This window comes from Monodelphis domestica, chromosome 1 (assembly GCF_027887165.1).
Source record: "Monodelphis domestica isolate mMonDom1 chromosome 1, mMonDom1.pri, whole genome shotgun sequence".
In the NCBI taxonomy this organism is placed as follows: Eukaryota; Metazoa; Chordata; class Mammalia; order Didelphimorphia; family Didelphidae; genus Monodelphis; species Monodelphis domestica.
Window position 1 is genome coordinate 426,633,484 of NC_077227.1, and position 12,398 is coordinate 426,645,881.

At 34.9% G+C, this 12,398-nt stretch overlaps 1 protein-coding gene across 5 annotated transcripts in view; it reads right to left on the minus strand.

Annotated features, from left to right (window-relative positions):
• The window catches only part of SCAI (suppressor of cancer cell invasion), a 207,494-nt gene that overhangs the window by 72,765 nt on the left and 122,331 nt on the right, over positions 1 to 12,398 (minus strand). For all 5 annotated transcript variants that reach the window (XM_056812133.1, XM_056812132.1, XM_056812136.1 and 2 more), the window contains 6 exons: positions 11,942 to 12,037; positions 9,948 to 10,034; positions 5,032 to 5,130; positions 2,686 to 2,782; positions 997 to 1,095; positions 659 to 811 (listed from right to left, as the gene is read on the minus strand). In XM_056812133.1, the coding sequence (XP_056668111.1) occupies positions 659 to 811; positions 997 to 1,095; positions 2,686 to 2,782; positions 5,032 to 5,130; positions 9,948 to 10,034; positions 11,942 to 12,037 (631 nt within the window). The remainder of the gene's footprint in view (positions 1 to 658; positions 812 to 996; positions 1,096 to 2,685; positions 2,783 to 5,031; positions 5,131 to 9,947; positions 10,035 to 11,941; positions 12,038 to 12,398) is intronic.

Sequence of the window (12,398 nt, forward strand, 5' to 3'; positions counted from 1 at the left end):
TTGCTAGAAAATGGGATAAAATTATCTGTGAAGAAAAAGATGGTTGCAAAACTATATACCATGCTTCTTTTACAAGATTAAAGAATGTGTAAGAAGACTTTCTAATTCATGTTCATAATATAGAATTAAATGTTAAGGTTTCAATAATCTGCATGATATATAGCAATATGATCTTAAAGTACAAAATGTATTTTCTTAAATACTTCTTTAGCAACCCTAAATTTGTTCCAAAAGTTATAGTATTGAGAAAGTATAGGATGCTGCAGAACTAAAACAACACACTGTTAAAGATACATAAGTGGAATGATTGATTATTTCAAGAGCTACAACTAGAGTTTTGCACTACTCTAGATTGATGGGTTTATTCTATACTTTCCAAGTTTTCCAATAAATTTATCCAGCTACTTTTGTGGATGCTCTATCATTGTACTGGTCTATAAGGAGGCAAAGACTATTTTTTAATGAAGTCATGTATCTTTATAGTTGCCTGATGTGGTATTCTGTCAACAGTAGGCATTTAACATTTGCTTCTGAATCCTCATTATATAATTCAGGAAAGGATGGTAATTGCATTAGGAAAAGAATATAATTAACCATTCTTTGACAAGTCTCCTATTTTTCTAAATAAAATTTAAACATTCTATATTATTTTTTTTACCTGATTATTACAGTTGCCAATAATGAGTGCATCAGCCAGAGTCAACTGTCCTACAATCATCCCCTGCTCCAACAAGGGGGCCCCTGCTTCAGCCAGTCGGTTAGATGTGATAACAATGGTATTGTCATCATTTAAAACCATGACTGGATCTGCCTAGAAAAAGAACCAATCACTTGTTAACTATACAAAAATTTTTACAAAAGAAGAGAGATTTGGATGCAGACAATTAAGACTTTCCAGTGCAGATGACACACACACATATATACACACTCTATATGATAAAAATGTGTCCCCATGCAAAATACATAGCCTGATATACACAGTACAAGTAAGCCAACCTCGATAAAAGCTGCAACCTCCTGAAGTACCAGGTTCCACTCCACCTGATCTTCAGTATTAAAGCGATGGGTGTAATCTTCAATTTCATCAGATAGTTCCTAATTTTAAAAATCCACAGAGGAAAAAAGATTTTAGACAATTCACTTAATGGTATCTGGACATTTTAAAAAATCATTACTACCTGATGTAATGAAATTGACATATACAAGAAACCTAACTTTGAAAATATTTTCATAATTGGAGCTTTTTAATTACCACCTGGATCACTAGCACAGGGACATTATAGACAGGATTCTTATTCTAGGACTGTTTGAACTAGATGACCTTTGAGGTCCCTTTCAACTCCTTTTTACTCAATTGTAAGACTCTATGATGAAATTCCCAAGAAGAAGAAAGGAAAGAATGGAATCTACACACCTTTGCTCCAAAATCAAAACATAGTTGCTTATCCATTTATAATTCTTATATCTAGTAGGTCTGATGCTACCTCCTCCATTAAACTTCTCCTGACTATGTATACTCCCAATATTCTAACTAATGTCATAAGTTAAAATATCAGTAGAAAGGAAAGGTGCCAACAGAATATCAGAACAAAAAAGGAAAAGTCTTCTAGGTGGGGGTAGAGGAGATAAAGTGGTAGGGGAATTAGAGAAAGGTTTACAGAAAAAGTGGCATATGAGATAGACATTGGAATAAAAACTGTAAAAGACTGATATGGGGAGAGGGTGGGGGCAGTGTTTTCCAGTCATACATGTATGCATGTATAAGCATGGGAATAAGGCAGGATGAAGTAAGTAATGGCTCATCTAGTTTGACTGAAAGAGAGTAAATGAAGGGTAATAAGGAGATAAAGCTGGAAAAGGGAGCAGGAGACAAATTGGTGGAAAACTCTGAATGCCAGCCTAATATTATTATTATTTTTTGCTTGAGATATCATTGGCTTTTGCACCTTACTACTTTGTCAGTAAAGATCTAGGTTGTAACAGTAAATGAGAATGTAAAAGTTATTTTAAACTTTGATTCCCCCAAAACAAGATTATCTATATACAACTGTATAGGGTTCATAGTCTACTGTATTATTCTTACCTGGACTGAAGTAGTACTAGGTTAAAATTTTAGCTTAGCTCAAATGCTTATCATTTTTATGGTGCCTTCAATTGTTTTGAAGTGACTAGAGATGATTGGTTATTTACTGTAGACAATGGAAATTTAGTGCAAATAAATGACACAGTTTCAAGTTTCAGTATGACTACTCTTTATTTCTTGACAACCATTTCCTCATCTATAAAATACATATGTAATATTACTTGTACTACCTGTTTCACAAGGTTATTGGTAGTTTACATAAGATGATAGGCATAAAGCCCCTGTAAAACATAGGTCATTTATGAATACAAGTCATAACTATGATTATTTTTTAAAGTATCAATAATTTTATCAGGATGATTATTACCTGTAACAATGCAGATAGCAATATTTGTTATTATTAGTAGTGGTGTTTACTACTTACTCCAAAGTTCCATGATTTCATCTGTGTGGATGTGCCTGTCTACAATGCAGTAGCAACTATAATTACTAATAATACAATTCAAATGTAAAAGTATCAAAATTAATTCATAATATAATAAATTACATATAAAATCGTGAAAATGAGGTTTGAAGTGCTCTTCATTCTAGCTTCTACCTACCTTGACCAGATCCTTCACAACATCCATTTTATTGAGGAGAAGGCAAACCACTATAAATCTTGCATAGTACCGTAGCTTCTTAACCACCAACTCAGGTCTATGTCAGGAAAAGATAAAATAATTATAGCTATAATTTTTTAAAAATACATATTTATCCATCCCTATTTCCTATGGCATTTCATAAGCCAAAATACCATCAAGATGTTAGATCACACATATGAAGAGATACAATACAGTAGTTTTTCCCAAACATTTTCCTTGTGAGTATCCATATGACAGTGTTTCAACTGGTGAAAGAAGGTAGTGGTTCCATATACTGTTAGTGCTGGTAACATAGACAAGCCTTGAAAAATAGGTATGCCTTTAATACTTAACAGGAAAGAAAAGTACCCATAAGACTTGTCTTAACCAAAAGACTTGTCTGCAATGGAGGTTTAATATTATATATTTAAAAATCTCCCAAATCTGACGCAAGGCTCAAGTTGGGGTTTAATACTAGAGGGTGGAGAAAGAAAGAATATTACAGGAGTACTGACAGGAGACAAGGGAAGAAAAGGAAAGAAAGATGGGATTTAAGATATTAAGGCAGCATCAGTCCCAGAAAAGGAGGAAAGGGGGTGCTTCAAGAAATGGAGCAAAGGTCACCAAGGCACATAGAATGTTTAGAATGAGAAGAATATCGGTGAGAACTGCATGCTTACAGGGAAGTTTGATATTGAGGTTTCCTAGAGGGGAAATGAAACTGAAGTACTTACTGGAATTAAAAAAAATAAAATGAAGCTGGGGAGATCCACAGTACAAGGACAGTAAGGTGGGGGGAAAAAAGAGTAATTATCTCTATGATCTGTGAATTTGCATGACTAAAGGTTCTATGAGTGAAGAAGGATGGAACAGTCAGGGAAAAAGATGAGGCAACACCTGTGCAAATGCATACTCATAGCTGGCATCATATAGATCTCAACAAGAATCAACACATCTGGGAACAGCTTGGTAACATGGTGGATAAAGCACTAAGCCTGAAGTCAGGAGGACCCAGGTTCAAATTCCACCTCAGACACTTCCCAGCTTTGTGACTCTGGGCAAGTCATTTAATCCTTGGTTACCTAGCCCTTGCCACTCTTAGAAATGACACAAAGAAAGATAAGGGCTTAAAAACCAAAATAAATAAATAGAATCAATAGTTCTGAATCTCACCCAGGAATGTGCATTAAGGCATGCTTTGTGTGAACTGCATTGCAAATGGCAAGTACAAACTACACTGGATGCTTAAATTACAAGGCATTCAAAACTACCCTGAGACTGGAGAAAGATAAGGGAGAGACACAGCTACCAAGAGCAGTGAGTACAAATAAAGTAAAGAAAGCCTGGATTGCTACAAGACACAAATTATTCCTTGAGGACATGGTGCTGTAATCTCAAATGCTAGTTGATATTGTTATTACAAAGAACATAATGACAAAGACTTTATCCTGTCCTTACTGTCCCAGCTGAAAATAATGGTCTTCCCAATGTTATTTTGAGATAACCAAATTCACACCACAATACTCATTCTAATGGTTCTAATTTCTGCACTGCTGTTTATTAACTGTGTGACTTAGAAAGTCAGTTAATTTCCTTGACTCTCAGTTTCCTTGTCAATAAAATAAGTACAATAACATTTGTGTTGTTGTGAAAACATTATAAGATTACAAAATACTTTGTAAAATGTAAATTATCTATAAATATGAGAGATCAACATCATTACTATTCCAAAGGTTTTTATTTCCTCATTACTTGAAGGAACTAATAATTAGTTTCTTCTATGTTCTTATATATTCTTTTTATATATAAATACATATGTATACACACATATACATATTCTACAGTCTCTCTTCTGTGGCTATACCACTATGAAATAGTTGAGATTAGGCAATGAAGAGACTGCATTAGATAGCTTGTTCTAATGAGGCTATTAAACTTTTTTAATTGCCCACAAGTTTTGCTAAAGAAAATGTAAGTAACAAAAAGAACCACTCTGAGTTACCTCAAAAATTGTGAAAAGAAATATTCCTACCAATGAGTCAAATAAAGGTCACCAGGAACACAATTAAACATTTAATTGTCATTTTGTCTTTGAATCTTTCTTTTAAGAGAATTCAAATTTAAAGTTATTCAGAAAAACATAAGTGAATCACCAAAATTTGACCTTTTCTACCTAACTTTGTAATGTAATTCAATTCAATCAACAGTAAGCAATGTATGATGCACTCACTTAGGTGAGGAAAACTAAATAAGTTTAGTTTTAGTTCATGAGTGGAAGACACCATATTTATAAACTGATAGGGTATTGTGTTATTTCTTCCATACCTGTCCTCTTTACTGACTTGAGAGTAATAAGATCTCTGTCTGATTGCAGAGTAGAAGGAAAAGGCCTCATTCAGATAACTGGTCTCAGATGTACGCAGGCTGTAGGAGAAATATATCATCTTAATTATCTATAACTGGGTATATCTCAAAGTCTCCACACACACACACACACACACACACACACACACACACACACACACGTACCTTGTTCCTTTACTGCCTAATAAAATACTAGAGTCTCTTTTCTACAATAGAAGCTCCTCCAGAAGGGCAAGAAACACACATTCTTGAATTCAGATTTCAGCTCAATAAAAAAAAAAAACTTCCCAGAAACCAACACTACACCAAAATAAAGTGGGCTGCTTTTAAAAGTAATTAGTCATTTGTTCATCTTCAAACAGAGGCTGAATGAGCACTTCCTAGAGAAGTTGTAAAGTGGATTCATGTTTCAGATACGGAGTAAACTAGATGACTTCCAGTGCTGTTAGCATTAAGATTATTCAATGTAAAAAACACTTTTCTATGCATCCACAACAGTAATAAACACAGGAAAACTGTCAAAAAAGTAAAGCTGGATTTTAGAATCCTTATTTTCACACTTTTTTGAGGCGTTTGCCTCATTGTAGTGCCACCCAATAAAGGGAACGCTCTCATCCTACTTAAACTGGTTCCACTATAGTATGTTAACCAGGCCAGCCCTCCCAAGATTCTTCATAGTCATCATTCCTCACAGGAAAAGTAATATTTTGAACTTCCTTTCTTTATATCTGATTGCAGTGGTTATTCTTAAGACCTAGGAATTCTAGATTTGGGTTATCATATTCCTGTGAATTTTCAGTTGGGGTTTCTTTTATAAGGTATATGACCTTTTAAAATGTCCACTTTGTTCTCTGGTTCTAGATCTGGGAAGTTTTAAGATTTCCTATAATAGGATATCTAGGCTCTTTTTTTTTTTTTGGTCATAGCTTTTAGACAGTCCAATAACTCTTAATTTATCTATCTTCAATATCTTTCTAGGTCAGTTGTTTTCACTATGAGAAACCTTATATTTTCTCCTACTTTTTCTTGTCTTCTAACATTGTTTTAAGATTTCTTCTTGTCTCATGGATTTGTTGGCTTTTATTTGGTTCACTCTAATTTTCAGGGAATTTATTGTATGGGTGTGATTCTGTACCTCTTGTGCCAAGCTATTAATTCCTTTTCCAATTCTTTCTCTGATAGCTCTCATTTTTTTCCCATATGTTCCCTCCATTAAGTTCATTCCATTTATGAAAACTTTTTTTTTTAATTTTTATTTCAATTCTTTCAGGAATTCCAGTTGAACTTGTTGAAAATGTGTTTTTCTTTGAGATTTTAAATGGGCTAATCAGCCATGGGCATGTGGTTTTTATTTTGTATCCTCTTTATTCCTTGATTTCTAATGATCCTTTCAAAATCTCCATTTATACACTCCTGAGGACATTCTTCATTTCCCCCACCCCTCTGCCCAGGAACCCAATGAGAGTACTTCTCCCTCCCCTGTCTGGGGTAAGATGCTGGGAGAATGGGGGAGAGGGAGAAAGGGCCTCACAGGCTGCGTGAGGGTGTAGCACAGTTGGCAGCCAGTTGAGTCCATGGTGAAGGTGATTCTTATGGTAGGGTTGGAAAGGAGCTAGGTTTGAGGGAGAATGGCACATAGCTAGAAGGCAGCAGAACTAAAGGGGAACAGAGTGCTCAGACCACTCTACTCCCCCTTTCCAAAAAGCTCCTCTCATCACCCAATCCTCTACTCAACAGCCCAATGGGAGTGCTTCCTTCCTTGGGAGTGGGGGGTAGATTCCATCTGCAGAGGACTCCATCTCTGGGGCGAGCACTCTGTCTCTAAAAGGTTTGCCATCACTGACCTAAGGAATGTAAATTCTCCTCATGCTGAAATGTCATTCCCCAGGTGCATCTGCCCTTCTCATCTATCCTGGATCAATAGTGGGCAACAGAGCTCTCCAATGGTACCTATTCCAGCACTCTGAACAATCTTAGCCTTTTCTCTATAAGATCTGGAATCTCTTTTTCCCCTGGTACACAGCATCTCCTGTGGTATTTCTACATACATCTCATCCCCAATCACCATAATTCTGTCTGTCTTCCTAAGACAAACTGGCCTGGAAAAATGATGTGATTTATTTACTTGGATTTTCCAATCAGGATTAGGTTTTATATATTTTTAAGATGTTTAGAGAATTCTGGAGTGGAGTCCACTTTAAATCTTCCACTAAATTGGTCCCTACAAAATTTCTCTTCATATTAGTGATGTGGAATAATCTTTTGTGCAGCTACTAATTATTTGCAAATTCTTTTGAGCACCATTTGTGCCTTTCTTTTCATCATTTATCTCTTTAGCTTTTATTATTTATTTTTATTTATTATCTTAATAATTTGTAGGTTTTGCCCATATATCTTAGCTATAGCAGGCCCTTATAAGAAATAGTTCATGAAAGAAAAAATTTTTTTGTCTAAGTCAACGGCTCCCTTTCTTCTATTACTTTTGTCCTTGTGAAAAGTTTTCACTTTTATGTACCTGAAATTATCTATTTTATTCTTTGGCCTCTTTTCTTTCCCTCATTTAATGAGTTCACCCTAGTTTTTCACTATTTCCTAATGAAAGGTACTCAATCTGGTTTTCTTATAACTTTTTAAAAAGATGAGATGTTTAATATTCATTTCTTTTTGTTAGCTGTTTTGTATCCTAATACTAATAATTCAAGTTACTGAATTCTCAGGCCTAGAAATGAGAAGTCATAGGTTCAAATCTGACTTCAGATACTTCCTAGCTGTGTGACCCTGGGCAAGTCACTTAACCCCCATTGCCTAGCCCTTACCACTCGTCTGCCTTAGAATGAATACATAGTATTGATTCTAAGCTGCAAGGGAAGGTTTATTAAAAAGAAAAAAAATGGGGAAATCCTAGGTTTTTCCTTTAGTCATTCCTTAGATACTTACCATGTTCTAAAACAGTTCTTGACCTACAATATCTGATCAAAATTTACCTGTCCTTTTTATCTCTTTCCTCCAAGACCTTATTTTTATCTATGTTTAAACCTAATATAAATTAATGTATTCAGTGAGTACTAAATATTTATCCCTCTTCATTAGACCAACCCGGGACTACTTGATTCAGTCTTTGAAAGTGAAACTAGAATTTATCCAGGTGATAGTGATCATGCCACTGATAAAAGCAATTGTAGGATATTTTACTCAGATAAAGAGAAGACAAGGATAAGGACTGTTGTCTTCAAGTATTTAAAGAGCAATCATGGGAAAGTCATATTAGAACAAATTATATTTATTTTGCTTAGATTTAAGAGGACAGAACTGAGAACAAAGGTTAGAAAATTTTGCCTCAATAGAAGGAAAAATATCCTAAAAATCTGTTCACAAGAGGAATCGACTATTTCAGGTATTAGTGAGTTCAGCATCACTGAAAGTATTTAGGCAAAAGTTGGATAACTTTTAGAACATTGCAGAAAAGATTGGTTGGACTCGATGACATATATTTCCAAGATCCTATAGTTTTGTGACAATTCTTCTGTCAATTAATTTTAAGAGTTTCTCTGGGTTTTAATGAATCTTGAATGGGCAGTTTTGTACATTAATAATTGCATTTCTAAAGCAATAGTTGTACCCAAACAGTGACTTTAATTGTGACAGTTTCAAGTAACAGGTTTGCAGAAAACATATTTGAGGGGGGAAATGGAATATCTCAAAACACTTTTGACAGCACCCAAAAGAGGGCTCGTCTCTTAGCCATGGGTTATGGACTTGTCCATTATAAGAATTAGAGGAATTCCAGCGATGAGGAACAAACTATGCTCAGAAACACTTCATTTTAACAAAATCTTAATAAAATGATGCAATGTGACAAGGGCAGAGCACTGGAAGACTATGACCACTCTCCTTAATTGACACTATACTCTTAAAACAGTAAAAAATGCTGATGACATTCTAGTCTACAATGTTACAGTATTAACTCCCATTCAAGCTTATAGTTAACTAAATCCCCTTTTTAAATGAATGAATTGCCTAGCTACACCTTTTTATCTTGTATATGTAAAAAAATCATTTTCTGTCTTAATAAGTAAATGCCACTGATGAAACACAAACCCCCTAAAGAGTAGTCCTTCCCCTTTCCCAGATGTTATTGTTTTAAAGATAAATTCAACTACTAAAATGATTATCACCACACATCATTTTTTTTTAAAAACCCTTACGTTCCGTCTTGGAGTCAATACTGTGTATTGGCTCCAAGGCAGAAGAGTGGTAAGGGTAGGCAATGGGGGTCAAGTGACTTGCCCAGGGTCACACAGCTAGGAAGTGGCTGAGGCCGCATTTGAACCTAGGACCTCCCGTCTCTAGGCCTGGCTCTCAATCCACTGAGCTACCCAGCTGCCCCCTACACATCATTTTTTAATAGATATCATATTATTCTGTAAGTTTACTAGTTTTACAAAATAAATACATATGTAAGTATGCATGTGCATATGACTAATCTATATAGAACTATATATGTGTGTGTGTGTATGTATATACATACATGTATTCACACACATAATTTTAGCGTTCCTAGGATAATCATAAAATCTCCAGACAAATGAAAACTATTTGTCTGAAATTATGAGCAGACTCCTAAACACTACATATAGGTCTGCAAATATAATCTATGAAGGATGGAAGTCTCCCAGAGAGATCAGTGTTTCCTTGATATATAGTTTAGTGTCGGTCACTTTACATAATACCCATCCGCTCTTTGTTTTCTAAGGTATATGAATATTCTGTCTAACTAGCTGCTCTCATCCTACACTAGGAATCAAGGCTGAATACCTGCATATTTTAATTGACTCCTCTCAATATAATATGAGTCTATATAGAAGTTGTTTACTTACTAATAATGGTAGTAAAGCTGCCCAATCTTGGAAGCAATTTCCCCTATTTGCCATCGCTTCAAGCCATACCGATTATCCAAGACTTGACTGTTTAAAAAAAAAGGAAGGTAGAGTGAGAAGAAAATACAAGTCTGTAAGTATCTGTACCAGCTAACATTTTCCAACTGATCATGGAGCAGTTGTTTCAGCACTCCAATAAGTGATGGTTATTCATTCTCTACTATCAGGGGCTCTGGATGAAACAAATGATACCTGGGACAACATAAGGAAATACCCTAAAGATACAGCATATTAGACACATCAAAACCAGAGCAAAGTGAGATCACGTTTGATGTATTAAGTTAGAAAAATCTAAGTTCTAAATTGCCATTAACCATTAGATGCTCTCTAAGGTACATTAAAATTCTTGCCTTAAAATTCTATAAAATTCTATCAGTAAAAAGGAAACCTATTTTAAATTTTTAAAAATATGATTTATTCATCGTAGAAATTCCTTCTAAACTATTACAGATATAAGAAACATTTTTTAAAGGTCAGATAAATAAGCTACATTTTCAAATATTAGTTTTTACATTTCAGTTTTCCCTTATTAATTTATAAGTAAACAACAAACAAATATTACTATCATTAATCAGCAATAAAACATTACTATTATTTGGCCAGTAAAAAACATTGAGACAGGACAATGAAATAAGGTGCCTTCTAGAATAAATAAGGAAACAATAAGAGTGAAAATAAAATTACCACCCCAGCCATGTAGACATTCACCTGGGCCTTCTTACTATCGGCCACCACTGATAAGTTCCTCCCTATCTGGATTAGCATATTCTACTTACACCAGACTTGAGTCCTGGACCTTTACATTCAGGTATTTTTCAATTCATGCACAAGTTCAAAAGGAAATTAATCCAATCATCTCTGGAACTCCACTGAAGGACTCAATCCAATGATTGCTAACTAAGAGTATACTAAGAGTATAAGACTATACCTTCTGGCTACTCCTAAAAACCAGACCATATTCCAGTATCATATCATATTCCATACAACCATCTCATCATCTGCCTGATTGTTCCCCAATGCACACTCTGATTCCGTTTTCATCCACCCAGGAAAAACAAAAACAAAAAACTTTCTTTCCTCATTAAGTTAAGGTACTTGAGAGTTAGGAGTCTACTTTTAAAATGTTTTTATCCCAAAAGCTTATCATAGTATATGGTATATGGCAGTGATGGCAAACTTATGGCATGTGTGCCAAAGAGGGCATGCCATAGGTTTGCCATCACTGCCATATAACATGTACTATTACTAGAAAGACAGAGGACCTCAGGAAGAGCTGTTTCCCTTTGCCTCTCTACCATGCCTGACAACATTTTTTCACATCCCCTTCCCCTCTGCCCAGCAGCCTAATGGGAGCCCACAAATGGCAGAGCTGGAGGGAAACAGGGTGCTTGGGCCACACCCCCACCTCTTCACCTGTTCTGAGTACATTTTTTCACTTTACCCACCTCTCCACCCAACAGACCAATGGGAGTACTTTCTCCCCCCATTGTGTGGGGTAAGGAGGCGATAAGGGCACACCTGGCACTTGGGGGGGAAGGCATAGCACACAATCTCTAAAAGTTTGACCATCACTAGTATCTGTTAAGCATTTAATAATTTTTTTTCCATTTCATTCAGTCAAGTCATTAAGTCATTAATATCTTAAAACATATTCACTATGTCATCACAGTATGAAGGTCATCCAGATTCTTAAAAACTACAAAAGAAGAACTGGTAGTCCTTACTCAGCTGAAAAGACTGCCATTACCACTTTTCCTATTAATGACCTTAAACCATCTCAACTAAATGAAGAGAAGGTTCAGCCCCTGAAGACTGATAAATAAGTGATTCATGGCCATAGCAATTTATAAAGACTAAATTATTATCACATGAAATAATAGTGGTCTGCAGTAATGATTTCTGACTGGAAAATCTAACAAGATTAATTTTCTTACCGATGTTGCTGTTGGAACTTCCAAAGTTTGGTATAGACATCAAAAGTTCTCCCAAAATAGGACTGCCACTGCTTTTGTCCATACTGTGGCAAATCTCTGTAACAAGAAGGATATATTTATTCATAAATTGCAACAAGATAAACACTTTAAAAATCACATTAACTGAGTTCCAAACATAAAATAGTTCCAAAATATTTTTTATGAAGCTTAATAAGAAAAAAGAATTAAGATTGAATTTGAACACCTTGAGTGTTTTCCTTTACATAGGAAGATGCTTACTGTGAAGACATGAAATTCCTAACTTTAAATATATATTGTACATAGAGAAAACCAACATGATATGGAAAAAGCACTGAATTTATAATGAAGAAAACCTGTGTTCTAAGCTAAAGTGATTCTATTTGTATAGCCATGAATTAATAATAAAAATTATAACTAACATTTATATAACACTTTA